Source organism: Filicampus tigris, chromosome 21 (assembly GCF_054856515.1).
Source record: "Filicampus tigris isolate MCC_2025a chromosome 21, RoL_Ftig_1.0, whole genome shotgun sequence".
Lineage (NCBI taxonomy): Eukaryota > Metazoa > Chordata > Actinopteri > Syngnathiformes > Syngnathidae > Filicampus > Filicampus tigris.
The window spans coordinates 4,611,147-4,638,546 of record NC_141237.1 but is presented as its reverse complement, the minus strand read 5'-3'; the positions used below and the strand labels follow the sequence as shown (position 1 = coordinate 4,638,546).

Below are 27,400 nucleotides of genomic sequence, written 5' to 3'. Positions count from 1 at the left end.
GAATGAACAAGAAGTAAACACACAAGAGAGAGGGTGAGGACACACAAGAGTGTGTGTGCGTGTGTGTGTATGTGGCGGGGCGGGGGGAGGGGGGAGTGGGGGGAGAGGTTACGAGGAGGAGATATTTGGATAAAAGCAGTGTGGAGTATGAACTTAATCACGTTTGACACAAACGCACACACACAACACCGACTGAGTTTGTGCGCTTAGCCAGCAGCTTCAAGCAGTTGCATCGACCAGCCATGTTAAATATTAACTCCGCCCCCCCCCGCCACAATATTCAGACTTTAACTTGAATCCCAAATATATGACTTCAAAAAAGGTACAATTTTAGTCTGTCATATTCTGACCTTTATAGACTTTGAAAATAGACCTCTTAATTCTTGTAATGTTCTGACTAGGGCCTGACAGGTATTGATTTTTTTTTTAGATCAATGCCCATTCAGATCATTCGCAGATAAAGATTCTGATAAGCCAATAGTCGGGCGATTTAGTTTTTCAACTTTTCCAAATTTTATTGAACGTATACATTTGCTCATGTAATATTTGGACTATAATCACGAAAATACAACTGACTTCAATCTCTCGGTGTGTGATTTATTTCCATTGTGGCCCAAATGTGAAGCTAGACTATAGAGAAAATATGCCGATGTGAAATAAAAACCATGCGCATATAAGTGAACAGCAGCACGAGCTTTCTATCGTTTGCCATCAAATTCATGCACTTAAATATAAGTGAATGTTTGAGAGAGGTGTGTAGGTAGTGACAAAGGCAGGAGGAAATCCCACTACGGGCCAAACAGAGTGCACACTGTATCTGTGTGTGTGTGTGTGTGTGTGCGTGCGTTAGGTGTGGTGTCAGCCTGGCTGCCTTTATCACCCAGTCAGCCTCATATATGTGTGGACACCGGGCCGCCCGTATTGATCGTCCGCCTGACAGCGAAGGGGCGGCGGTGGGGGCCGGGGACCGGATGGGGCTGATAAGCGCGTCGCCCGACCCCCCGGCGCGCTCACCTGGAGCGTGGGAGGGCACTGAGGTAACGTCCAACAGGCTCTCAATAGGCCTCATTCACAGCGGCCAGTCAAAAGGTTTCACATGGGAGCAGAAGGGTGATGTTTGGACAGCAAGATAGCGCCGGCGAATTCCTCGCCGCCGTTTCTTTCGCTCGCTCCCCTTTATATCGTTTAGTAGCCCGATATCAGCCTGACTACGGTGTATGTCGTGCTGGCGAATTCTGCCTAGCAACAATCAAGCGGCCATCGTGGAAATGGCGGCTTCAAATCAAAATGGGTGAATGCCTATTCATTTTTTTCGGGCCTGGGTTCAGAGACTTTTTCATTGGTCCCGTTGCCATAGGAACATCTATCCGCTTTGGTGTCAATGGGTAAAACTGGTGTTGGGGGCTGTTTTGTGTTTACGTCGAGAAAACTATATTGGACTGTCGATAAGATTAAGTAGTACGCCTGTGTGTGTGTGTGTGTGTGTGTGTGCGTGTGTGTGTGAGAAACGCAGACGGTCGTCTCCCTTCCTGGAGACACGGGTGACATTTTTAAAGCTGGAATCAATCAGTCAATGCAGATCAAAGATTGGAGGACTTTTACAATGCTTGAGCAACAATGTGATCACTCTTACACCCACGCCAGCCTTCATCCCGCTCTACTATTTACTATCAGCCAATGCGATCTGCGGTTTTTGCACTGTTCAAAATTCAATCTTTTTTGGGACTCCCCTTTTTGTCCTCCAGAGTGGTTCGATCCAATAAGTTAAATCAAGCGCAGGTGAGTCACCTTGCGTAGGTCAGTAATTGCCCTGCCCCTTATGACATCGTTTTTTTTTTGTTAACCGCAACGCCGCATCTGATGTGTCGTACTCACTGAAGATGGGGGAGAGGTTACGAGGTTCAAAAAGTTACATTTGCTCATTTTTGGACTGTGAGGCCAAGTTCACCAAGTCGTGGAAGCTCGAGGCCCACCTGTGCAAACACACGGGATTGGTAAGTACCCTCACCCCCTGAAAAATCATGTGTGTTTTCATGTGTGATATTTTTTTGTTTGTTTGTTTTCCCCCAGAAACCGTTCTCCTGCGAAAGCTGCGACAAGACTTTCTGCACCCGCTACGCGCTCACCCGACATGAGCTCAACCACAGCGGCGAGAAGCGTCACAAGTAAGGTCCTCCTCCCGTCTTTTTATTTCGATAAAGATCCGAGATGTTTTGCGCTCTTATTTCCCGGCGCAAAGGTGTCCGGCGGACGGCTGCTCGGAGGCGTTTTTGCGACACGCCGGCTTGAAGAATCACATTGCTCGAGCGCACCAGCACAAGGGGGGACGATATCAAGTAAGGTTTGACACGCCGCACAATAATCACTCAGGATAGTTTTTAAAAAAATTTTTTCTTTTGTGTTTTTTTTCTTTCCAGTGTACGCACCAGGGCTGCCAAAGTAGCTTCAACAAGAAGTACCAGTTGAAGGCCCACATGGGGGCACACCAAGGCAGTCTCCCTTTTTGGTAGGGCGCTGCCATCCGGATGCGCGCATGCCCGCCGTAATGATTGAAAACCGTGCAGTTTCCATCCTAGTTGTCATGGCGACTGTGTGCGGGAGTTCCCCTCGCTTGGCAAGCTGAAGCACCACGAGAACATGCATAAAGGTCGGTTGATAAGACGGGTTTCCCAACTTTTTGACAGCGGAAGTCAACCCACACATCTTTTTTTCAAGAATATGTTCCCAGCAGGCTTACTAGTTGAAACACGGCATTCTGATTAATTTTGCGTTTGTGGAATATAAGTTAAGCAGCAGAATCCGCTCGTTTTTAGCTAGCTCCGGGGGCGGCCATTTTGTCTTCTGTTGACTAAAAATGACATCACAACGACCAATCGCGGCTCAGATTCAGAAAACGGGTCAGCCGCGATTGGTCGTTGTGAGCAGTTGTGAAGTCATTTTTAGTCGACAGAATACAAAATGGCCGCCCCCGGAGCTAGCTAAAAACGAGCGGATTAACACTTATTCCACAAACGTAATATTTATCAGAATGCCCTGTTTCACTTGTCTTGACGCCAATCCGAGTTGACATGACGCGCGCTCTGAAAGCTTGTACATTTTTTTTTAAATCGGGGGGAGGGGAAAACGATGCATGTGTATAACTGACTTTAAGGTTACCCCTGTGAGCACGAGCTGTGCACTTTCCTGGGAAAGACTTGGTCAGAGTACCAGAAGCACCGCAAGGAGCACAGAGGTATAGCAGCCATTTTTTTTTCTCACCAGGCCTCTTGTCTTTATTTATTTGTTTGTTTGTTTGTTTGTTTGTTTGTAACAGTTAAGCTGCCATGCCCGACATGCAAGAAGCAGTTCAACAACACTTGGTTCCTGCGCCAGCACGAGCTGCGCCACCGCAGCGAGGGCAAGCCCAGTTTCCCCTGCCCCAAACAAGGCTGCTCAAAGGCGTTTAGCCGCCGCTTCAATCTGGACAGCCACGTCCTGGGCGACCATGAGGGGGCCACGCCCTTCAGCTGCGCGCACCCTGGCTGCAGCAAGACCTTCGTCATGAAGGTAAAGCCGACGTCCATCTTGAAATACATTTTTAAGATGTTAAGTATGAAGCTTGGTGTTTGTTACAATTCTTGAGATGCAGTAACAAAATGTTTTTTTTGTGAGTAGTGGACTTGACATGCCATGGGAGTTTTTCCTCATGCAAACCATGACTTGGCTCAATGAAGCTTGGGAAACGCTGCCTGAAATGATCCAAAGGAGCTGAGATTTTGGATTGTGACTTTTTTTTTTTTTTTTTTTTTTTTTTGGGTGGTTCTTCTGTTTACTAGGAAAGTCTGTGGCGGCATGGAGTGGTGCATGATCCACTCAAGAAAAAGCTGAAGGTAAGACTGGCTTGGCATGGACCTTTTTACGATTCAATTTGACTTTTTAATTTTTTTTCTCTCCTAGAAACTGCATCCCAAGAAGCGGCAGCCGTGGCGCAGTGCACAGGCCAAGCTGCAGGCTGCTGAGACCAACAATCTCGCTGCCAAGCTGCACAAAACACATTTGGAAGACCCTAAATCTTGAGGCTATTATAATTTGATTGCCAGAGAAAGTTTGCAAGTGAATTTCCGTTTGGGCATTTTTTGTTGTTGTTTGCAAATAAAAAAAAAAAAGGCCTCAATGGTACCGCAAATGCTACAATGACACACTTCACTTGAGTTTTGTTTTATTTGCAGGAAATATTTCTTAAAACAAACAGGACACACATTCACATGTATAAAATTACAGCTGATTGGGCAGCTGGTTGTCACGGTGACGGGGCCCCGAATGCACGATGAGCCCCAGGTTGTGGCAGCTTTCTAAAATGAGGCCTCAGGGGGTTGGGCTTGTTAATCAGCTGGATCCAACGCTGGTGTTGAATGTCAAAGATTCCAATAATTTTTTTTTTTTTTTTTTTTTTTGTTGGGGATCGGTGCATCCACCCGAATGCAATCTCGAATCTACAACTGCTTAGGAACGGAGGGATGAATACAGGACATACGTCCTGTAAATCTTTGTGTGTGTGTGTGTGTGTGTGTGTGCCCCACCCACTAGAGTGAAGATGACATGAGCACAGCAATGTTTTGGGAGTGCAGTTGCTCGAGTGGCGTGGCATGGCATGATCTCCTCGCTTTTTTTTTTTTTTTTTTTTGGTCCTGCTGGATTGGAATCCCGGTGGAGCAATGTACAGTAAGCGTCGCCGGGGCCCGCGCCGCGGCCGCGCTATACCAGGCTGCCGGGCCAGGAGACGACCGTCAACGCCACCCGGCTGCGCTGCTCCTTCAACATGGGCACCAGCGCCGAGTGGCTCATTCCTGCCGTGGACAAGCCGTTGACCGCCACGATCATGTCGCCGCATCTGACCGTGAGGTCAGTATGGATTCCATTATGTAAATGAGGCAAAAAAAAAAATAAAAAATTCAATTGAAAATTTGTAGTTGAATAGAAGACAAAGTAGCTTTATCTAAAATGTATTCACACATTAATGAGCCTGTTTTAACACAATGTACATGTGAAAATGTTTTCCTCAGCGTTCGTATTTAACCGCGTTTGTCTTGGATGGCCCGACTCACTTGAGGCGGCCATCGTAGTAGGCGGGCGTGCCCAGGACGATGGTCTTGATGAAGAAGGCCTGGTTGCCGTGGGTCTCCTCGTAGCCGCCCACGATGCTGAAGCCCCAGCTGCCGGGGTGGCTCCGCCGCAGGACGATCTCGTGGCTGCTGTGCAAGGAACTGCCAGCAGAGAAGTTACAACCTCTTGACAGTCAAACGTATGCACCTCCTTTCAATTTCATCGATTTCAGGGCGGTACCTTAACAAAATGGTTGTTAAAATGGACCAAAGGTGGAAAAAAATAATAATAATACAGCACCGTTTTACCTTGTGTGTGTTTACGAAATACCGGGCAGTATGTCAATTTGCCCTAACGAAAAGTCGCAAACATTTTTTCCTCACGCGAACCGTTGACAGTTCGTTTTTGTGCATTTATGTACCTTTTCTAACCATAAACAGTACTTATTTGTACCTAGCGGTTCTAATTGTAGGATGCATCACAAAAAGTTTGACTTTGAAGAACAAACGTGGACCCATCCACTACTTTGACCGTGTGTCCTGTAGACCCATAAAAAAAAAAATTAAAAAAAAGCTTAAAAATAGGCAAACTCTTGGGCCAAAATTCCACGGAACCCATCGTGAATACGATTGTTCTGTACCCCTTACTTCTTTCAGCAAGTGTGTCATCCACTCACCTGGGGAGCCCCAGCCACATGACCCAGGAAGGCGACCAGTTGGCATCAAAGTCGCTGTCGTGGCCGTGATTGAGCAGCTGGTCGCGCTGGCGCTCCTCCACCATGCTCACCTCCAGCACGCGCAGCTGCACCGAGGCCGAGGCGGCGCTGGCTTTCAGGGTGCCCACCGCCTCGCTGTGGCTCAGGTACGTCAAGTCCTGCCCGTTGATGCTCAGCAGGACGTCGCCTGGCGACACGGAAGCCAGCGGGGCATACGGCACTCTCAACATTTAGGGAGAACTCATACCTTGACTTTGGGATTTTGATTCATTCGTATCTCAAATCATTTTGGACCCATTTTTACTCGTTTTTACTGAAGGGATTGAATGTCTCAGTTCTCTCCCATCCTGCTTTTTACGCCTACAGAAAGCAACGGCTATAGGTTTATTTGGCATGGTTATCGATGGACATCGTCGGGTGATGAGTTTGTTAGTTTGGATAAAACGGGGACTTGTTTCCAATGAACAAATGGAGGGGCCCATGCCCGTTAGGCGCCCTCACCTCGTTTGATTCGCCCGTCTCTCGACAGGCACCCGTGCGGTTGGACGCTGGTGACGAAGATGGGCAGCTCTCCGCTCTTGCTGCCCCGCCCGCCCGCCACCGTCATGCCCAGAGACTCGTGGGGCTCCTTCTTCACAGTGATGTGTTTCTCCTTGCACGTGACACACTGGGACAGGTCCTGGTGCAGCCATAAAACCATGTGAGAGTTGCTCGGATAAAAATGGAGATACGGTCAAATATTTACCCGGTGCGTGCTGGTGCGGGAGAGGTGCAAGGGCAGCGGACCGGGGCTGGTGCTGTGGTTAGGCAGGAAGTGATCAAGGCAGTAGAGATCTCTGGTGGAGCTGGATTTTGCCGGCGGCGGCGGCGGCGGAGTCGGTTTGCTGGGTCGGCCGATGAGCAGGTGCACGCGCTCGCCGCTGGCCTGTCAAGTCACAAATTCAACTTGTCGCACGTTGCCGTGTTGAAAATGTCTTAGTGTTTGAATTACTTTAGCAAAGTCAAATGAGTTGGCACGTTTTGATTTGACTTTTCAGTGTCCTCTCACCTGGATGATCTGCGCGGCCTGCTCCGGGGTGCCGTGGCGCAGGTCCTGCTCGTTGACGGCCAAAACGCGGTCGTTTCCCCGCAGCCGTCCGTCTTTGGCCGCCAGCCCCCCGTCCAGCAGGTCCAGCACGAAGACGCCGGACTCATCGGTCCGCCGTACCAGCTTGATGCCCAGCTGCTCTGTGGAGTCGCGCTTGTGCAAGGTGATCCTCAGCGACATGGGGCTCGGCGGGTTGCCCTCGGGGGTGGAGCAGGGGGCTTTGGGGACGGCCGGCGCGCCGGAGGCGGCGGGCGGCGGCCGCGATGCGCAGCGGCGCTCTCGGAGCACGGTCAGCTGCAGGGTGGTGCACGGGCGCGCCAGCGTGGAGCGGGCGAAGCTGTGCGGCACGTTGCTGATGTCCACGTTGTTCACCTTGGATGGGGGACACACACAAGGCTTGACTCGACGAAATGAGTCTGGCGTTAAATGTGATTCGAATTGAATGAAATCAAATGAAATTGATGGCAAATTGAATCAAGACAAAAATGAAATGGGTGGTCAATTAGACTGTGTTGAATAACAGCAATGATAACTAGATTGCAAATTAAATTGATTTGAATTAAATGCGATAATCCATTAATGCCGAATATAGCAATTAAAATCAGTTGACGTAAATAATAGCAATAATAAAATACGCGGATGGCAAATCAAACTGAATTAACAGTAATACAATTTGAATGGCTGGAAAATTCAATTGAAATGAATGAGATGGTCGCGATCAAATCGTTGTAAAATGGATCGGATGGCAAATGAAATTAAGTTGAATTAAATTAAAAGGCTGTTGGTCCCCGCTTAACACCGTTGCCAGCCAAAACAATGGAAATGGTCATCTCGAAATGAATTTCATCTGACCTGGAGAATCTGGTCGCCCGCCAGCAGCCTCCCGTCCCGTGCGATCACGCCGTCGCGGTACACTTCCTGGATCACGATGTTGATGAGGGGCGTCTCGTTGCCGCCCACGATGCTGATGCCGAGCTCCACGTACGGGTTGGCCCGGTGCACCTCCACCGCCGTTATCTCGCCTTCAGGAAGCGACGGCAGCTTGACGCAGCCTGTCGGGGACGCAAATGGCAAATGACGCCCGCGTTGGGAATTCTTTTACACCCTTCCGAATGATCATTTTTTTTGTTGTTTTTTTTTTTTTTTTGTGAAAGTTTGCTAACTCTTCTGTACCTTCTTCTGCAGACAGAGGCGGCGACTCGGGGCAATCCCAGCCAGAGGACGTTGAGCTGACTGAGCGGAGCAGGTGGATGCAAGGGTTACTGAGGGGTCGCTTCACCCTGGGGATGATGCACTCCATCCCCACCACACCTGACGGACCACGCCCACAATTCAAGTCCGACACTGGCACAGAAGATGCCTTTAGCTTCTTTTTTTTTTTTTTCTAACTTATTTCTAATTTTTTTGGGCAGCAACTCACTGTCTTCCTCAGTGCTCTCCTCAAAGGCGGGGTTGTCCAGGCCCGCCTCGTTGGTCCTCATCGGCGGGTTGTCGCCGCCGAGCGGAGGCGACGGGCTGGCATCGCCCAGGTCGGTCTGCGGCGAGCGGGGCGATCGCGGGGGACTTTTGACCGCCGGCCGTTCGTCGCCGCCGCCGCTCTCCTTGCGTGGGACGTCGGCGCTGGTCTGCTGACATCGTGTCCCTGGACACCTTGAGCCCGGGTAACAGTTTGTTAGTCACGTGTGCAAAACGGACTTTTTTTTTTTTTTTTTTTTTTTTGAAAGGCTTTTAAACAAGTAGTCGGGTCTCTAGAGCGAAACAAAACAAGCGAGTAAATATTGAGATGCCGGCCGGCCGGTCACTTTCTCCTTTTAATGACCTCATCTCGAGTCGTCCACTTATACAACGGCGACACTTGACTCCTGTTGCTATCTTGGACCTCTAAGTCGCTAAGAGAAGGTTGAGAAATCCCACGTGCGGTCAGAGGTCTGATCTTGATTTAAAAGAATGTATGTTACGCTAATCCCTTACAAGCGCAGCCTACCGACAAAATGACCTAAGACGCGGTCGTCTTTGTTTTGCAAGAAGTCATGAGAAGCGATTATGGTCAAGTGACAAATGTGAGATGTCGGCCCGAAAAAAAAAAAAAAAAAAAAAAAAAAAAGGAGCTGAGTCAGACAGGTTTTTAACTGCTTGTTAGCGTGAGCCGGTTATTGGGAAAATCCCCTTAAGATGCTCGCTGAGGGTCGACGACAATCGGATAAGCGGCCAATGAGCGGAGCGTCAAAACACAGATGCAACAAGCCACTTTTCGGAATCAACACAAAAATGCTGCACAAAAACATTTGAGGAATTGCGCATTTGCGCAGGTTCTCCATCGGTTGAATCCGAATTCCGAGCCCTCAAGACCACTTTCCTTGATATACCGTGATCCATTGATGCCTGATGGGAAAGTCATTCTCATATGTCAAGATTTACACCGCACGTCACCATCTCCTCACCACAAGCCGGGGTTGCCCTTGGCCGTCTCGCAGAAGAAGTGATTGAAAAGATCTCTCGTGTTGAAGTTGCTCAGCATGCTTGCCAGAAGAAAAGTCAGAACGCCGCGGAGCTCCCGGCCGGCCAACCCATGACTTGGGAGCCACTAATCCCTCGTCACATGACCCACAGCCCGGTAATCCCCCCCGAAGCTTCCACTTTCTCAAGGGATCGCCCGCCGCACCTGGTCCAAGCGGGCCAGGAGCCAAAGAATGTGAATGGACGCTTAGCGGGAAAATGCTCGGTGAGATGAGAGAACCGCAACATCAAGCGCCTGACTGATGCCTTGCTGATTATACACACTCACTTTTAGTTAAACCACACCTAGTATGCAACAAGTCAATTGCCTTACCTTACCCCCTGACATTTAGATTTTGGCCTATTTCAAATCAACCCAAAGATATTTTTTTCAAGGATATGTTCCCAGCAGGCCCATTAGATGAAACACAGCATTCTGATTAATATTGCGTTTATGGAATATGAGTTAAGCAGCAAAATCCACCCCTTTATAGCCATCTCATGGCGGCCATTTTGTCACTTCTGCTGACTGAAAATGACATCACAACTGCTCGGGGCTCAGGTGACGACCAATCACGGCTCAGCTTCATAAAAAAAGGGCAGCCGTGATTGGTCGTTACCCGAGCAGTTGTGATGTCATTTTCAGTCGACAGAAGTGACAAAATGGCCGCCCCCGGCGATGGCTAAAACTACTATCTGAATGCCTTGTTTCAACTAGCGGGCTTGCGTAGAGCATATTCTTGAAAAAAATATCACTTTTCCTGCTATCCTCCTGTGTTGGCATCCCCCCCCCCCCCACACACACACACAAAAAAATACCCCAAACTTAACAAAAAGTGAATGCTTTTCCATGCTCACCTGTGTTTGAGGTGCGCCTCCAGGTCGCACCTGGGCATGCTGAGCGAGCAGAGCGGCGTCAGCGGGCACGTGACCGACAGCTTGTCCAGCAGCTTGTGCACCAGGATGCTGGACCTGCGGCACGCCGGCAGCTGCAGCCGCGTGCGGTCCAGCGGGCAGAAGTCCCTCTCCTGCAGGAAGCTGCGCAGGCACCGGGCGCAGAAGGTGTGCCCGCACGGCGTGTCCAGCGGCTGCACCAGCGGCTGCAGGCAGATGTGGCACACCATGTCGTCGTCCACCTCCAGCCGGTAGTTGTACAGGTGATTCTCCCGGCTGCGGTGCGCCTGGCCGCACTCGGGGCACGGGGCCTCGGAGGCGGGCTCGGCGGGCCCGGAGAGATCCACCTCGCATCCCGGGCTGCCCATCCCGGAGCTCCTAGCCCATAAGCGTCACGGGACGGACGGCTCGCGGCGAGGACGGACGCCCCCCCGGCGGATGATGGCGCATCACACAACCCTGCAGGTCACAGGGTGAGACAGCTGTTTTTTTTGGGGGGGGGGGGGGGAGTGAGAAACAACAAGTGTCTGATTATGTCGCCGGGCATTTATTCATGCGGCAAATACTTTTGCGCACGTGAGCCCAGTTGTGTTGCACGCTACAAACGCGCGCGCGTGTGTGTTGTGCACTGAGATTATGTATCGCTGCTCCTGTCCACTAATCTGACAGTATAATCTCTCTTTTTGCTCTCGCCCCATTGCAATCTTCCAATTCCACCGGGAGGGAATTATCCGGGATTGAGGCGGAGGGGAAAGAAGGGATCGGGAGAGCAATAGAAAGGGAAAAGCGGCGTGCTATTAAGAGGCTACAAAACAAAGGAGATTTAGTAGGACATTTTTTTCAGCTATTTTTAGCTATCGGTACTTCATTTATTTTTCTGATGACTTTTTACTTCTAGTCCCCACAATCTAAAAGTCTCAGCACTCATCGCACGCTGTGAGTCAGGCTTTTGTTGCCATGACGACCGGGAGTGGGGCCTGACCTGTACGACCCCGGAGGCTTCATCCCACCGTTACGTTTGTGTGTAACCGCGAGGCGAGAGCGTGTGTGGGGCGAGGTGAGACAAGCACGCCGCTGCCCTTTGACTACAAGACGACGTACACTCGAATAAGGAACGAGTAGCTGGAGGGAGCTGATTGGTTGGCACGACGGGTGGGGACAAAAAGCGAAGGAGCACGGCGATGTGAAAAAGGGACGCAGACTAATCAAAACAAAGTTAACAACACAGATCAGGACATTGTTTACTTTAGGAAAGACATAAGCGAAGAAGAAAATTTGAGGGGAAAAGATTGTGGCGATAGAAGCCAAAAATTGCAACGGATTCATGAAACATTTCTAAACAGGCGAGCACGAGGGTACGCTTCTGCACCGTGGAACATTCCCCGAGCGTGCGGATCGCTGGTTCTACCAGCCGAGCCCGTTTCGGTTCCGGCAGAGGGCCTACTTCGACTCTCGTGTCACACACAGCTGCCTCTCGCTATCTCCTATTGTCGCCATGGAGACCAGGATGGGTACCGGGCCGCCTATCCTGCTCTCTTCCATGGTGCTTGACATTCACAGGATGCCGAGGAAGCATGACATGATGAGCCATCCCTCCACGCTTTTTCCACCCCCCGTCCCTCTTTGTCCTGTCTCCTTGGTTACGGTCCCCGTGACAACCTGTCTCCGCCGTCTCCTTAGCTACGAGGGTCCGGCTGTTAATTATTCCAGCCTCCCTTTTTTTTTTCTTTTTTTTAAAAGGATGCTCTCTCTCTTTTTCACTCCTCTCCTTGGATGTGACTGGCTGCTTGTCTCCATCCCCGCAGCTGGACATGAATTAAGCATGAGCACACAAGGCTCCCTGTGTTTCCGTTTAAAACAAAGCTGTGACATCACCGCGTCACACTTGTAGACACCAGCGCGTGCAAGAGTCGCTTACTACCTATTTGAAAATGTGTTATTTAATGCCGAGGTTGGTGTTGTCACCACCAGTGTCAGCCCTTCACATTTCTAATCTCACAGCACAATCCATAAAGATGTTTTGCTCTTTGTTAGTGTAGCCTTTTTGTTTTATACAATACAATACAATACAATAGAACCTCTTTGTGGTCCCTTTTTTTTTTTTTTTTTTGATCCAGAGAAGCTGCTGTTGTCTACTTTAAAAGAACAGGCCTGGAAAAGCACTTGCGTTTTTTTTTTCTTCTTCCAAACACTCACTTTGTCATTGTCCTCCATCCTGCAGGCTGGCACCTACACTGCAGTGTCATGACGGGAACGTGAGCATCTGTCTGACTCCATCAACAAGCCCTCAATAGCAGTGCAAAGCCGAGTCACCCTACCCCCCCCCCCCCCCCCCAATCACACACACGCACAATGACATTGTAGACGTGCATGCAGATGTCATATTACCTAATCCGGATGCTCCTCCGCGCCTTGCATCCCGGCCCCGAAAAAGGGGGAAAGAGGTGGTGGAGGAGGGGGGGGGGCGGCGATGGTTAGCGTCTCGCACCTCAAATCCACGCACTCACCGCAAAGTGGCGGCGTCCCTGCGAACCCGCACGAAAACGCCCACCGCTGTCAATCATCGGGTGGAGGCGGCGCGCACATCCGCTTCGGGAGTGGCTTAAGAAACTGTGCCTGCGTGGATAAAAAAACAACAACATACACACACATAGTGATGCCCTAAATAGTAGAATTACTAATAAAATATTGTCCAAGTAGTATAAACACTCTAGTGTTCCTAAAGGTTGTTGAGATGGGTCGTAAGAAAAGAAAAAAATGAGAAAGCTGAGTCAACAAAAAGTAATGAGCTAAAATAGAGCAATAGTGTAACTGTACTTTTTTACTCCTTACGTTTGAAAACTGATATCTATGCCTTTGTCGAAATTGGCTTAAGTTGTTGCCGAGAATGATTTGTCTGGTGTTCCTGGCGTTCATAAATTTGTATGGTTTGTTGTCAGTTTTCTTTAATCTATTTTTTCAATTATTATTATTATTAGTCAGCTCAGAGTGTAACTATTTTCTGTGCATTGTGTTTTTTTCCGTTGTTGCAAGTCATCAAAATGAGAATAGATAGAAATTGTAGAAATGGGCAGTAACATTTGCACTAAAGTCCGGTGTTCCATCTTTTGTTAGCGTTTTCGATCAGGCATCATCTCGGCCACTTGCGGGTCCTTAACGTTAGGACCCCGGCGCTGTAAACAAGTGGTCATTTCGTTGATTTAAAAAAAAAAATTGCTCATTAAGGAACCCTTTATCACCCAACTTGCAATCGACCGCGTAGTTATGACAGAAGAGGAGAGCGAATTGGAAAAGTACGTACGTTGCTACCGTGTTGTTTAATGTTCACTTAGCAATTAGCTGTTAGCCGCTAACAAACACCCTTTACCCAGTATATGTTAAACCCGGACACTGCCTTGTTTGTTTACTAACGGCGCACTTTACGCTCATTGGGTTCATTCTTTTGGTTTTCATGTCCACTTTATCCCCCAGAATTGTCGTCCCATTTGACTCATTTGCGTGTGTTGCAGACGTGCCGTAGAGGAGCTCCTGAGGGAGACTGACAGGGCTCGGGTGAGAGCCGAGACGATGGGCCCTGCGGGATGGTGAGTCCGCCAGTGATGACGTCAATGTCATCTTAGTTTGCAAGGCAATTAATTATTGCTCATTGACTAGTGTTGACATGTGGGCATGACAGAGTAATTTGAACGATTGGAAACCAAAACAGCAGCACCAAGCGACCTTGGAAAATGCCAAATGACAGTTATTACATTTCAGCCTGGTGCAACACATTTTACACATTTTTCTAGGATCTGAAATTCTCCCCACTTGGATTTTAAACATTTTTGTGCTCCTTTCTCATCAGGTTGAAATGTCCATTGCGAGGCACCAACAAGCGCTTCCTCCTCAACACGCTGCGTTCTACGGGCCTGCAGCGCCAGCCCGGCGAGTCCAAAGAGGGACACTCGTCGCATGCCACGAGTCGGGAGCCCTCCGGTGGGAGGAGCCGCAGCCGGTCGCCCCCCGCCGTTCGGGACGGCGGGCACTCACGCAATCATCGCCGCAGGGACGTTTACGGCGGCGACCCCAAGAGGCGGGACAGAGATCGGGAGAGGAGTCGTGGACGTAAGGGCGATAGGGATGAGACGGTGGACAGGCGGACGGCAGAAAAAGACAGACGAACGTCAAAGACGAGGACGAGGTCAGCAAATTGATGGACCTAGGTTTTTAATCCATCCATCCATTTTGTATGTCCGCATCAGGCTGGGTGAGCTGGAGCCTATCACAGCTGACTTTGGCGAAGATGGGGAAAGAAAGAAGAGACGCGGCAGTAAAACAGGCCAAACTTTGGATGTCGGGTGGTGAGGCAGGGCGAGAGACTAGTTGCATATTAGGGATGGTAATCAAATGCGAGAGATGTAGAAATGTGTTTTAAGTTGAGATTTTAACATTTCTACAGAAGTAGCCACTCTAATTTCTTTCTATAGTGCTTGTCCTCATTGAGCCGCGTGACTGGGGGCGAGAGGCGGGGTACAACCCGGACTAGTTGTAGTCAATTGCATCAATCATACATCTGTTTTCTACAGCGATTGTCCTTTTTCGGTTCTTTCCTCATTCAAATAAGAAACTGCTAGTCAAGTAGCTTTAAAGTGAAACAACAGGGGTGCCGTTTTGTAGTGAGGACATTGACACCACATCATTTTGTGTTTATCTTGATGTATTTTTCACAGAATTCAGTGTTTTGGTATTTATTTTTTATTTTTTTTTTTAGGATAAGCAGATGGTTAAAAGTGCCCCCCCCCCCATCTGACTTTATAACACTCTTTATTGTTTGATGTAGTTCTATAAATGTGACTATTTCACACTGTTTTACCCATAATGCCAATCAGCACAGCACCACTACAGTAAGCCGCTTCGTAAATCACGTTATCCACGTGGAAGATATCTTCCTTTTTAACCGTTTCCTTCCTCTTCGAAAGGATGTTCAAATATAAACGCCGTTGAGCCCGTCGCTGATTGGCGTCCAGTCGCGTCACTTGCTCTTTTATTGCGTGCGGCGAGAGCCCCATTAAGATGCTGAGCGCTTTATTGCCGATGTTTAACAACTCTCTGCAAGTTGGTATAGAAATGGTCGAACCTGCCTTTTTCCATCTTTTTAAGTGCTACCCGATTTGTGGGTACCGTGTCCGCGTGCAAGGATACGGCGGGAAGCGCCACTGCGTGAACGGGCTCACAGTCGACACACACACACACACAGTCGGTAATTGAGTTCCATCTTAATCGGCTAACCAGGAGAGGACTTGCTTAATGGGGCCTAACACGTCGTGTACATAGAGCAAGACTAATGGCCAGTAAACAAGGTGCGAGCGCGCCGCCTCGGAGCTGCTAAGTGCTGTTAAATGAGCCGTCCACATCGGCGTCACGGCTACGCCCCATAAGTCTGACACGCTATCTTGTCCTAATGTGGGCAAATTGGCCAAAATGTGACACAACTTTTTGGGGAACAAAGGACTGTCGTTGGAACAGTTGGGTATTGTTACCGATCGTATTTTGCAAGGTTCCAACTTCCTGTGTTATGTTCCCAGTTCTGTTGGTTTGATCCCGAGAACAGAATTGACCAAGTTTTTGTCGACAATTAACTTTGATTTGGATGGTTTTGCACTGTTACCGGTTTTTATTTTGTAGGTTTTCAACTTCCTGTGGTTTGTTCTTATTCCCATTGATTTGATAAAAAAAAACAGAAGTGGAACTGAAACAATTTTTTTTGAATAGACTACTTTGTTTTGGACATTAGTTTTATTTTGTAAGGCTTTAACTTCCTATTTGGCTTAGATTGACTCAGCTAGAGCCACTAGTAGCGAAAGTTGTGAATAAAGGACTTTAATTTGGACTGTATAGCATTATGTGTTTTATTCTGTACGTTTTTAGCTTCCTGTCTTTTGTGTTCAATCCCGACGGCTTGAACGCTCAACCACAAATGGAAGTGACCAGCTTTTTGTGAATAGAGGACTTTGTTTTGGACAATTGAAGCGTTGTTGGTTTTATTTTGTAAGGTTTTAACTTCCTGTCTTTTGTGTTCATTTCCAATTGTTTGAGCTTTTAACCTATGTATAATATGCACCCATTGAAATGCATGTGAAAAACGGGAGCTTGCTCTCAAAAAATAATAAAAAAAAAAAAAATCAGCGAATAGATGAATCCACGGGTGCCAAACTGCAAGTACACGGGGTCCACTGTAGGCCTCCGTAAATCCCGTGCAGTCAACACGTGGCTGTGTTTACTTAGTTCAATTTAGCGAAGGCTCCGCTCAGCCAATGGATGGCCTCGCAGCAGGCTCACGTGGTTCCATCGCGGGCACACCTGTACACGCCAAGTGGGCGCAGCTACCAGAGGGAGAAGGTCCACGCCAGGGGCGAGGGCCCTGCAGCGAGCGGCAGCCATGCATCGGGACAATCACGCGTACCAGCAACTCCCGTTCAAGGACTCCTGCGCGTACCAGAGGGCGGCCAACCCGGACGACTTCGCCCTCAACCCGCCGCCCTGCCTCTACATGAGCCGGCAGGTGCAGGTCGGGTACCAGGCGGGAGCCACCCTGGAGCCACCCGACTGCTTGGCGGAGCCCACCTACGGGCTCCCGCTGCGGGAGGACCTCGGGATCCCGCACCTGCTGCACCACCACAACCACCACCAGCAGCAGCAGCAGCCGAACCAGGCGCCGCAACACCCGCCGCCGCTCACGCCTGCCGCGGCCTTCGGCGACACGGACGAGCAGAGCCGGTTTCACCTTCCTTTCCCCTGGATGAAAAGCAGCAAGGCCCACTCCCACGCGTGGAAAGCGCAGTGGACAGGTAACGCGAATTATATGATGATTATATTTGCATCGTATTTATAATAGTGACTCACAGGGAATCATTTTTATTATCCGTTAACCTTGTCGGGCATTAATAAAAAACGGGAAGGGCTACTTAGTGTTTTATTGTTTCTTATCGCCACACAAAGTTAATAATTAAGAATTTTGTTTAATTGAAAAAGTGCGACTCGACGAGCTGTCGTCATTTTAAATTTAAATATGCGTTATAATTCACCCTTTTTTTGGGGGAACTTTTTAAATTGTGATATTTTTTTCACAACTTTCTGATATGACATTCATTAATCAAACCGGAACACTAAAGTTTCCACTAAAAGGTGACTTAAATATATTTAATAGAACGAATTTAACAATGCTTGAAAGTTTGACTTTTGCGTTGCAAATTGCATTTAAATTCATTTGAAATAAATGTATGTCTTACAGGACATACATGCTCGTACATGCACAAGAAAAAAGGTTTTGTAATGAATGGAAAAAAAATGCATATACAAAATGTACATGAACTTTCTGTATTATAATGATGATGGTAATATAGAACTTCAAAAAAGTTACATTAATAAATGTTTATTACTACTAACTAAACATTGACTTTATAAAACAGAGTCAGCATTTAAAAAAAAACAAAGATTGATGGTTACTTTTAGTGTGCAACACTATTGGGGGCACTAGAAAACAAGTATCACACTTTGTTTTAATTATATTATTAAAAACGGCGATTTTATTATTTTTTGACAAACATTGGCTTCACAAAATAGAATTAGAATTTCAATCAAAAACCCTTCTTATAGCTACTACTGTCATTGGTTATTGTTTTTTTGTGTACTTCGTCATGCATACAGCGGTCTTAACATTCGGTACACTTGAGGGATCGAATGCGGAAGTTTGCGAAATTGTCGGCGAGCACCCAAAATGTCAACTGTCGCCTCAAAAGCTTCATTGTTGAGTGTTGTTGTCTTCTTCTGGATATGCCTTAAATACTGTATGTCTAAATTATGTTTTGAGAATATGGTTGATGTTGGCTGCAGCTTGCCGATGTAACTTAATATTCAAATCAGATTTCTTTTTATTTATTCATTTTGAACGAATCAGATTTCAAATTCGTCTTCCCAGCCACATTATCGGCACCCCGGGATGTTTTTTTTTTTTTTTAAATATATTTTGGGGGCTTTTCTTCTTTCCCCCCAGTTCTCGTATTGTGGGAAACCTACATCAAATGTTTGTATACGGTTTTTGAAGGCACTAAACCTCACAATTTGCGATTAGTATTAGCAAACCTAGTTTGAATTTACTATCAAACTACCAAAAAAATGCCAGAATCTTTTTCCGTTTTGTCATTTTAATAGCTAATGAAATAAACACAAACAGTGCAGCAACACGTGTAGATAGACAATACTTTAAAAAAATCATTTATTTTCCTAGATTTTTTTTCTTCTGTTTTTATCATTTCATTAGCTGACTATTGATTCCGAACTGAACCGCCTGTGTTTGTCCAGGTCCGTACATGATGGCAGAGGCCGAGGAGAGCAAACGCACGCGCACGGCCTACACACGCGCTCAGCTTCTAGAGCTGGAAAAGGAATTTCTGTTCAACCGCTACATCTCCAGGCCACGCCGTGTGGAACTAGCACTCACTCTGAGCCTGACTGAGCGCCACATCAAGATCTGGTTCCAGAACCGTCGCATGAAGTGGAAGAAGGAGGAGGATCGGCGGCGGGCCAGGAGGGGCGAGCCCGACCAGGACTCGGCCGTCACCTCCGGGGACCAAGGGGAGCTGGCGGCGGGGGTCTCGCCGCCGCTCTCCCCTGAGCGTTGCACCTTGGACCAAAAGAAGACACTTTTTTGAAGCCTTATAAGAAAGATCGTCATGGAGGGAAGCAGGAAAGTGGGGTTCAAGCATAACGATAATCAGGGAAAATCCAAGAATTTTCCCTCCCTTGCCCAATTTTTAGATGTTTCTGAACAATTATCCTGAGCGATTATCCTGTGGTGTGGGGTCTGTCAAAACTGATTTTTTTTTTCCCCCCCTTCTCCCCGATCTGCTCTGTCAGGATGTACAATCGTGAATGTTAAACAGTTTCATATTTACAATCGCAAATCGTTGTTGCGCCAGCCACGGTTTCAGTGATTTTTTTTACGTGTTTGGAACCGTGATATGGTAACCAGGAATGCTCACAGTTGTCTGAGCTACTTCTAAAACCTTTCACTCTAAGTGTAGTGTTGCCTTGAGATACGAGAAACATTTTTTATGAGGAAAAATAGCACTCTTATATTGTACTTTTTGAAACGAGAGAGTAATTGAATAATTAAATAGAATATGAAGAATTGAAACAGCTTGTGTATCATAATTACTGCGACCCAGCTGGTGTGCCCATGTTGGCCACCGGGTGGCAGTATAATACTGTACAGTTATTCAAACACGAAGAAGAATAGAGCTCTACCACCGCCACTACTACTGCAAGTAACTGACTAAGAAGCTGTGATATTGGTCGTTTTCCGGAGAAGATAAACACTGCAAATATGTCTGTGAGTAGTGTTTTATCCACCGTTTGTGTCTTTGCTTTGGGGTTCTGCGTTGTGGGTTGGGATGAGGCTAAGCTGACTTTCCTAGCTGGGAAACCCATGTTTTTAAATACACGACGTGTAATGCATCCATTATTTAGTGACGGTAAACCAACTGGGGACATTAAACATCCCGAAGCCTCTTATTTTGATGAATTGTTCAATAATTGCTAAACTGCTGCTTGTTGTAAAGTGAGATTGGTTGAGTTCACTGCCACCATCCAGTAGTACAGTACAGTATATATACATTTTTAGTACTACCTAAAAAAGACACTGCATATTCATCAAAACGGTGGTTTTATTCATAAAAAGTAGCTTTTAAATTGAAAAATAACTTAACTATACTAAGGCAGTTTTTAAATATAACTTGACAAGCTTCTTGGATTTCTTCTATTAGTATTTTTCGTCAGTCTGCATCTCGTGTGGCACCATGCTGCCTCTCACAGGTCATTCGTGGTACTGCAACAGACATTGATTTGTGTGTGGTTGTGCTGTGTTGGTCATCTACACATTCTTGAAGCACTAAGCATACAATTCATTACCCCCAGCCCCCCTCCCCCACGTCATGTGTAAGGTCTAATATATTTCATGGATAAGATGGCTCCCCTTTTAAGTGCCTGTACCCCTCGAAGTTGGGGGACACTCGTACAAGAATGTTAATGTTTTGTAAATACCAGTACAAAAACACGAATCATGTAAACAATGTTGTTTTCTGATCTTTATTAAAGAATGCATTTTGTTAACCCTTTTTCTCTCGATTACACTGAACGCGCTGTGAATGTTTACTAGGCTGCTTTATGCGCGAATTAGAACATAAATACAAATAAAACAGAAAAAGGAAACATCTAAGTAGAGTTATTTTGTATATTAACACGTTGCCCACTCAATGCACTATAACATTAACAGGAGGAATGAATTTGAAGTCCAAACTTTAGAAATCACATGCACTTTCTGCACAACGAGCTGAAATTTCATTTCAGTCTACATACTACAAGTCATTCAAAATTGCTCTGCGGCATCATTGCACACGAGGTCGCGCAGACGCAGGCGGCAGATTTTCTTGACCTCCTCGATGCCGCGCTCTCTCTCCTCGGCGCACCCGTTTGCCATGCGTTTGCGCATCTCCTGGAAAATGCTGGCCTTGTCGCTCATGCGGGTGCAGATGACGAACGGGAAGCCGAAGCGCTCCTTGTATTCTTCGTTCAAGCAGGACACGGTGCAAGCCTCCTCGGCGCCCAGCGCGTTCAAGCCCGCGTTCGACTGCTCGCTTTTGGACTCGCGAGTCAAGGTGTGATCCCGAAGGTCCTGGCCAGCAAGGTCCGGGTGGCACCTGAGGATTCCCTCTTTGCCTGGGCATGGATGAGGATTTAGCATGCACCCAAGATTAATAAGCAAGAACTTTGTCTTTGGTAAAATTGGGCCAAAACTCTATTTGTATCCTTTAGAAATTAGGGACCAGTCACTTTGTCAGATAATCAGGGACTCACCCGATTCGGACAGAGCGTCGATGAAGTCGCAGATGGCCGCCTCCAAAGCGTCGACGTCGGCGAAGGGACGCCGGGTGCAGACGGCCGCCGCCGCGATGGGACACTTCTCCACCACGTTGCCGAAAATCTTCACAAACTCCTCGAAGGGAAGCCCGTTGACTCGGGAGAGCTTCATGTTCTCGGCAACCGGAAAAGTCTGAAACAATCATTCAACAATCTTTCCTCAAAAGTCCAACGTCCTTCCGGACACACATGACCTGACCCGACATGTTCGGTTAATGTTTTCACAAATACCTTGGCAGGCACTTATGCGTCAAGATATTTTGGGGGGAGTTGTGTATATACGTAGCTGCCTCCAAATCGGAATTGGCTGATCAGATTCATGGATTAATCCAACATGACACGCCTTAGCTACGCTATAATTGGTTTTTCTTCGCAGAAGATACAAAATATAATATATGAACCAGCGTCATCATATAATGTATGTAGTGGAGGTTACTTACATTTTTAGATAAGAGGAAGTCCATGCCTTTGGCCACTCGGACAGCAAAGCTCAACAGGTCGTGAAAAATCAGAGCCTGCGGGTCGTCCGGCTGTCCGTTCTCATAACTCTTCGGTTCTGTCTGCAGATGAAGCCGTTTTCTTCGGGCTTCGGCCTCCCTGTGTGGAGATTGTCCCGGGTGCCTGCGTGGGTTTTCTGCGGGTACTCCAGTTTCCTCCCACATTCCCAAAACATGCAAGGTAGGTTGATTGAACACTCCATATTGACACATTGGCTGGCAACCAGTTCAGGGTGTGCCCCGCCTACTGCCTGAAGTCGGCCGGGATTGGCTCCAGCACTCCCGCCACCCTCGTGTGGACAAGCAGTTCGGATAATTGATGGATGGGCTTCTTTTATTTTTTCAATTTGTATTTTCCGTCAGTCTGTATCTCGTGTGGCACCATGCCGCTTCCCACAGGTCAATTTTGGTACTGCAACTGACATTGATACACGACCGTATTTTCCAGACTATACGTCACTCCGGAGCACAAGTCGCACCAGCCATAAAATGCATAATACAGAAGAAAGAAACATGTATAAGTCGCACTGGAGTATAAGTCGCTCCACCCCCTCTCGGAATCCAAGATGTCTCTGTCGTGTAACGCAAATAAATGTGTCCATATAAATCAAATTGATAAAATTTAGCGCTTAGTGCACATCATTGCTACGATGGTAACATTTAGCTAAGGTTCCGGTAAAATAACTTTAAACACACCAAAACGGTCGTAGATCGATTAAATAAGTCTTTTATCTATCGCCGACCATGTATGATGATTCCAAGTCTCCAAAAGTATTTTTGTATTCGGTCGTAATTATCTGTTCTCTGCTCCGCTCTCGTGCGCGTGCAAGACCATGCACGGCCAGGCACAGCACCTTTTAAAGGAACAGTACACTATTTTGTATAGATGGATTGATAGACAGTCAAATTGTCTTTTTATCATAGTATTTTAATTACTTATTTAGCACTATATTAGATGTTAACCGCTTAAAATATTCATGCATTTTAATAGCTTTTAGGATTTATCTTTATGTGGGTTAAAATAACATGTGAAATGATATGCAGGTAATAATGTGTTAATAATTTCACACATAATTCGCTCCAAAGTATAAGTCGCACCCCCGGCCAAACTATGGAAAAAAAAAACGTGACTTATAGTCCGGAAAATACGGTGTATATGTAGTGTGCTGTGTTGGTCATCTTAGACATATTTGGAGCACTAAGCATACAGGTTACTCCCCCCACCGTCATGTGTGAGGTGCCTGTACTTCTACTCCTCCCGCAGTTTTTTTTGTAATTACCAGACAAAAACACCAATCATTAAAAAATGTTTTCTGATCTCTATTCAAGAACACATTTTATTAATTTATTTTTTCTTTCTTATTTTTTCCTCAATTTTATTGAAAGTGCTGGTAGTGTTTTTTTTTTGTTTGTTTTTTACTCTGCCCACTCAAACAAATGGAGCAAGAACTTTACTATTAATCAAATATACACTTGGGCTATGTAAATACTGCAGGTATTTTATTTCATTTTTGTCATTGTGAACAGTATGTAAATTAGGATATAGTGTGAATGTAGCCTGTCAAAAAAAAAAAAAAAAAAAACTCTGAATATTGAACTTTTGGGTTAAATTTCAGGATCAACCCAAAATGCACTACAACATTAGCAGGAGAAATTAATTTGACCCTCTCCAAACTTTAGAAATCACATGCACTTTTTGCACAACGAGCTGAAATTTCACCTGAAAGCTTAATTTTAAACGGCCGTTCCAGGCTACATACTACAAGCCATTTAAAATTACTCTGCGGCGTCATTGCACACGAGGTCGCGCAGACGCAGGCGGCAGATTTTCTTGACCTCCTCGATGCCGCGCTCTCTCTCCTCGGCGCACCCGTTTGCGATGCGGTTGCGCATCTCCTGGAAAATGCTGGCCTTGTCGCTCATGCGGGTGCAGATGACGAACGGGAAGCCGAAGCGCTCCTTGTATTCTTCGTTCAAGCAGGACATGGTGCAAGCCTCCTCGGCGCCCAGCGTGTCCAAACCCACGTTGGACTGCTCCCTCATGGACTCTTGGCACAAGGTGTGGTCCTGGCCACCAAGGTCCGAGATGCACCTGAGCATTCCTTCTTTGCCTGGACATGGATGAGGATTTAAAATACACCCGACACCCGGCAATAAAAACAACAACAAAAATAATCAGGGACTCACCCGATTCGGACAGAGCGTCGATGAAATCGCAGATGGCCGCCTCCAAAGCGTCGACGTCGACGAAGGGACGCTGGGAGCAGACGGCCGCCGCCACGATGGGACACTTCTCCACCACGTTGCCGAAAATCTTCACAAACTCCTCGAAGGGAAGCCCGTTGACTTCGGAGAGCTTCATGTTCTCCTGAGCGGCCGCTGGGCAACTTGAAAAGTCTAAAAAAAAAAAAAAAGATGTCAAACTTACGGGCCCCGGGGGCCAGATCTTGCCCACCACGTCATTTTATGTGGCCCACGAAAGCAAGTTAACTTCTATGATGCTAGCTAAAATCCGTACCGGAATGTTAACTGGTCATACGTAATAAATAAGAAGAGATATGTCAATGCGTTCGGTGAACGTTTTCACAACCACCTTGGTGCTCATGCATCTTTGCCGTTGTGTATATACGTCGCTGGCCCATAATTGGAAGCGGCTGATCAAATCAATGGCGTCCAACATGACGCAAACACACTACCTAAATATTGAGCCGTGTCGTCCTCGTTTTTCGGCGCGTCCAGCGTCGTCGCGCCGATGTCGGGCTTGATCTGCCCGGAGCTCACCCACCTAGGCAAGAACATGCTCAACTTTTATTACTTTTCTCATTATTATTGTTCGGACTTGTTAATGTTGAGAGGACTATATGACACTATTGAAAATCATACGCAGGTAAGAGCAGTCAGTACTTTTGCAAGGTATGCGGATGCGGCAGATTGATATGGAGACACTCTCGCAGGTAGTCGTATGCCTTTGGCCCATGAAAGTGGAGAGTTGCGGCAAACTCCTTCTGTTCTTTGGTATATTGGTGGCTGTGTTTTGATAGGAGGTGAACCGGAAGATCTGGAATTCGATGAGCACAGGCAAATTAATGAGTATCAGTGAAATCATGAGCAAGTCTTAAGGGAGGGAAAAGTATTGTTACGGTTTTCACGCCGTTTGTATTTTGGGGTCCCCCTTTTCAAATCTTTGTTTCTGTCAAAGTGTTCATACAGACATTTTGTTTGTTTACAGGTCGAATCGTGACGGATCCAGTTTTTTGCCGGACCGGGTAAGCGATCGTGGGCAAAATGCTGCCGCCTATGACCGAATTACATGCCCATTATTGGAATTTGCTCTCGGGTAACATTTGAAGGAAGGGGGCGGAGGGGGAAGTAAGACGGAAAACTGTCGTACATCTTAAGTTGTCATTTTCATTTCACCTGAGTATACATCCAGCCGCTCTTTCAATTCGTCATTTATGATGCTCTTCACCTCGAGATCCTCCTGAAGACAATTCACGGTGTTCCTTGCTCTCCTCTCTCGGTCCTTGGCGTTCCTCTTCTCTCTTTCCAGACTCTCCACCCTCGCTAAGGCTTCACTGAGTTTGACCCTCAGCTCTTCAGGTGTTGACGCATACGCATGGTCCTAGTCGAAACAAGCATGATGAAAATACAGGGCCTCAGCAACAAGATGAGATGTCATTTGAAATACGAATAGGAATAACCTCTGTCAAACGCGACCTTAACAGGCCTTTTGATACAAGCTGCACTTATTAAAACAGCTGGAACTCGACTTACAAGTTTTTCTTGATCCAAGCCCTCAAGTTATGTATTGCCACTCTCAATTAAAGTGTGTTGAGTGACTGCACGTCATTTGCCGGCCAATCTTAGCTAGTTTCAAATCAGAGAAAATAAAAATAAATAGAAATCGGACTTTAAGAAAAAAATCATACACATTTGCATTCAATCGTCACGTTATTCGATTGGTCTTTCAGTCCCGGGCCGAGCACTTATTACTCACAACAGCGGGCACGGGTACGGATTTGGGCTCGGGCTGGGTTGTGGTCTCTTTGACAAGCTTGGAAGTGTCTGGTGGCAGGGGCTCACGTGCCTTCTGTGAGGTCTGAGACATCCTGGGAGGCTTCGCATTCAGAAAAGGAGAGAGGGAAAACAAAACGTTTTCACTAGAATGTTGCATTGAATGTTGTAATCCTTACATCCTAGTGATTTGTCAACCTTATTATCAGGAGATTTGAAACAGCAGACAGGAACAGTTCCTTCTCGGAGCCTGACTGTCTGACCTGTTCTGTCAAAGTCCTGCGGTCTGAAGTGCTCACTGCATAGCATGGTCGATGAATTGGAAATGAAGCCTCCTCTTCGGACAGCTTTTTCCCATTTTCTTCTCATCACTCGATCTTTGGGGAACCTAGATAAGTATGAGGAAAGTTATCAGGGAGTACGTACGGGCCATCATGCAAAATTGGAGCACTTTCAAACAATTAAGAAAAAAAAAAAAAGAAAATTGTAAATTGTGTTTTTATAGGGCGTCTTCAGATTGATTTTTGTAGTCGAGGCCAACAATGTTTAACTGATCAATATTTGTGTAGTAAACGAGTTGGACCCAGCCAATTTTTACTTTTTTATTTTGAATTTCTTCCTTGTATATTACGTCAGTTTCGATGTCCCCTGCGGCACAGTACTGCCTCCCACAGGTCAGTCTTGGTAAAACGACAAACATCGATTGGGTGTTTATAAGTACAGTATGCACACACGTGGCGATTTTCACATTTTAAATGTGTGCTTGGCCCGACTAAGCGACTAACAAAAAAGTTTTTACTTCTGGAGATTTTAGTTTTACCGAAAAGACTTATTCATTGGAGGTTGGTTTCACCCGCAGGAATTCAAGGACCATGCACGCACGGGATTAGCCGCAAAATGATGTTATTACGGCCAGACGTATCTGTTTAAAGCCATAGCTCAGTTTTACCTGTGAAAGGTAATCCCACGAGCTCTGGATTCGGGTGTAAAGCGGTTGGTACAAGTCAAGGAAGAACACGAATGAGGCATCTTGTTCGTAGATCCGCTCTACTTGGCCACATTCAAAATGGCGACGACGTCGACGTGTGATTCTGCGCACAAAGCGGTGGCTACGTATGTACGTCTATGCTCCAAACTGTCTCGTTTACACATACAAAATAGACTCAACGTCGGTGTGTAGATATGTCGCTAAATCCAGTTTTAAAAATCGATTAGGCATGTAGCCAGGAACGTATCGGAACGACGAAACTATGGCACGAGCTAATGGCGGTCGTCCTATGGCAGTCCTTGACCGAGAAGAAGCTCGCTGTCATTGGCTGGCATTGAATTTCCGTTTTATGCACTGATTGGCCAGGCTGCCTTTCATTCCTTCGTAGGCCCGCACCACTGATTGGTCAGTTTGAGCAAAGTATTTGTTTTCAGGTCAAAACATGACCATTTTTTATTTGGCTAAATTTGATACTGTAAATGAAATATATATAAAACGAGAAAGGCAAGTACATTTTTCATTGTTATTTTTTAATTAATGTTTTTTATCTAAAGCTAGAACAGAAAAAATGGACTATGGCAAAAATATATAGCTATATGGAAAATAATGGGCTATGTAAAATTATATATTAATGGAGTGTCAGGTAAGTATGTTTTTAAAAAAACAGTCGG

At 46.6% G+C, this 27,400-nt stretch overlaps 5 protein-coding genes across 11 annotated transcripts; 3 read left to right on the top strand and 2 right to left on the bottom strand.

Moving 5' to 3' along the window:
• The first annotated feature begins 1,778 nt into the window (after positions 1-1,778).
• Positions 1,779-4,180, top strand: gtf3ab (general transcription factor IIIA, b). Of its 2 annotated transcripts, XM_086020193.1 has the most exons (9): positions 1,779-1,994; positions 2,071-2,165; positions 2,240-2,336; positions 2,418-2,506; positions 2,577-2,647; positions 3,152-3,232; positions 3,314-3,546; positions 3,816-3,869; positions 3,937-4,180. In XM_086020193.1, the coding sequence occupies exons 1-9, from the start codon at positions 1,881-1,883 to the stop codon at positions 4,054-4,056; spliced, it is 954 nt and encodes a 317-aa protein (XP_085876319.1). In that variant the 5' UTR covers positions 1,779-1,880; the 3' UTR covers positions 4,057-4,180. The 2 variants fall into 2 exon arrangements, with proteins under 2 accessions (XP_085876319.1, XP_085876320.1); XM_086020194.1 differs by lacking the exon at positions 3,152-3,232.
• Position 4,181: 1 nt separating this feature from the next.
• lnx2a (ligand of numb-protein X 2a) lies at positions 4,182-13,074 on the bottom strand. 6 transcript variants are annotated; one of them, XM_086020187.1, is made up of 11 exons: positions 12,663-13,074; positions 10,239-10,756; positions 8,305-8,534; positions 8,058-8,228; positions 7,737-7,936; positions 6,846-7,256; positions 6,543-6,722; positions 6,299-6,476; positions 5,759-5,984; positions 5,085-5,243; positions 4,182-4,870 (listed from the first exon to the last, which is right to left on the bottom strand). In XM_086020187.1, the coding sequence occupies exons 2-11, from the start codon at positions 10,640-10,642 to the stop codon at positions 4,735-4,737; spliced, it is 2,295 nt and encodes a 764-aa protein (XP_085876313.1). In that variant the 5' UTR covers positions 10,643-10,756; positions 12,663-13,074; the 3' UTR covers positions 4,182-4,734. The 6 variants fall into 6 exon arrangements, with proteins under 6 accessions (XP_085876313.1, XP_085876312.1, XP_085876317.1 ...); XM_086020186.1 differs by having other exon boundaries at positions 10,239-10,733; XM_086020191.1 differs by having other exon boundaries at positions 8,058-8,195; positions 10,239-10,733.
• A 323-nt stretch (positions 13,075-13,397) lies between these two features.
• On the top strand, positions 13,398-16,143 carry LOC147127275 (uncharacterized). The gene is made up of 3 exons (XM_086020197.1): positions 13,398-13,567; positions 13,784-13,858; positions 14,119-16,143. Exons 1-3 carry the CDS (start codon positions 13,539-13,541, stop codon positions 14,465-14,467), a joined length of 453 nt encoding a protein of 150 aa, XP_085876323.1. The 5' UTR covers positions 13,398-13,538; the 3' UTR covers positions 14,468-16,143.
• Positions 16,144-16,278: 135 nt separating this feature from the next.
• On the top strand, positions 16,279-27,240 carry pdx1 (pancreatic and duodenal homeobox 1). Its single transcript, XM_086020196.1, has 5 exons — positions 16,279-17,101; positions 18,615-19,644; positions 21,797-21,908; positions 24,957-24,993; positions 25,278-27,240. The coding sequence occupies exons 1-2, from the start codon at positions 16,693-16,695 to the stop codon at positions 18,962-18,964; spliced, it is 759 nt and encodes a 252-aa protein (XP_085876322.1). The 5' UTR covers positions 16,279-16,692; the 3' UTR covers positions 18,965-19,644; positions 21,797-21,908; positions 24,957-24,993; positions 25,278-27,240.
• On the bottom strand, positions 20,432-23,095 carry urad (ureidoimidazoline (2-oxo-4-hydroxy-4-carboxy-5-) decarboxylase). Its single transcript, XM_086020195.1, has 3 exons — positions 21,671-23,095; positions 21,168-21,363; positions 20,432-21,029 (listed from the first exon to the last, which is right to left on the bottom strand). The coding sequence occupies exons 1-3, from the start codon at positions 21,938-21,940 to the stop codon at positions 20,680-20,682; spliced, it is 816 nt and encodes a 271-aa protein (XP_085876321.1). The 5' UTR covers positions 21,941-23,095; the 3' UTR covers positions 20,432-20,679.
• Positions 27,241-27,400: the final 160 nt, after the last annotated feature.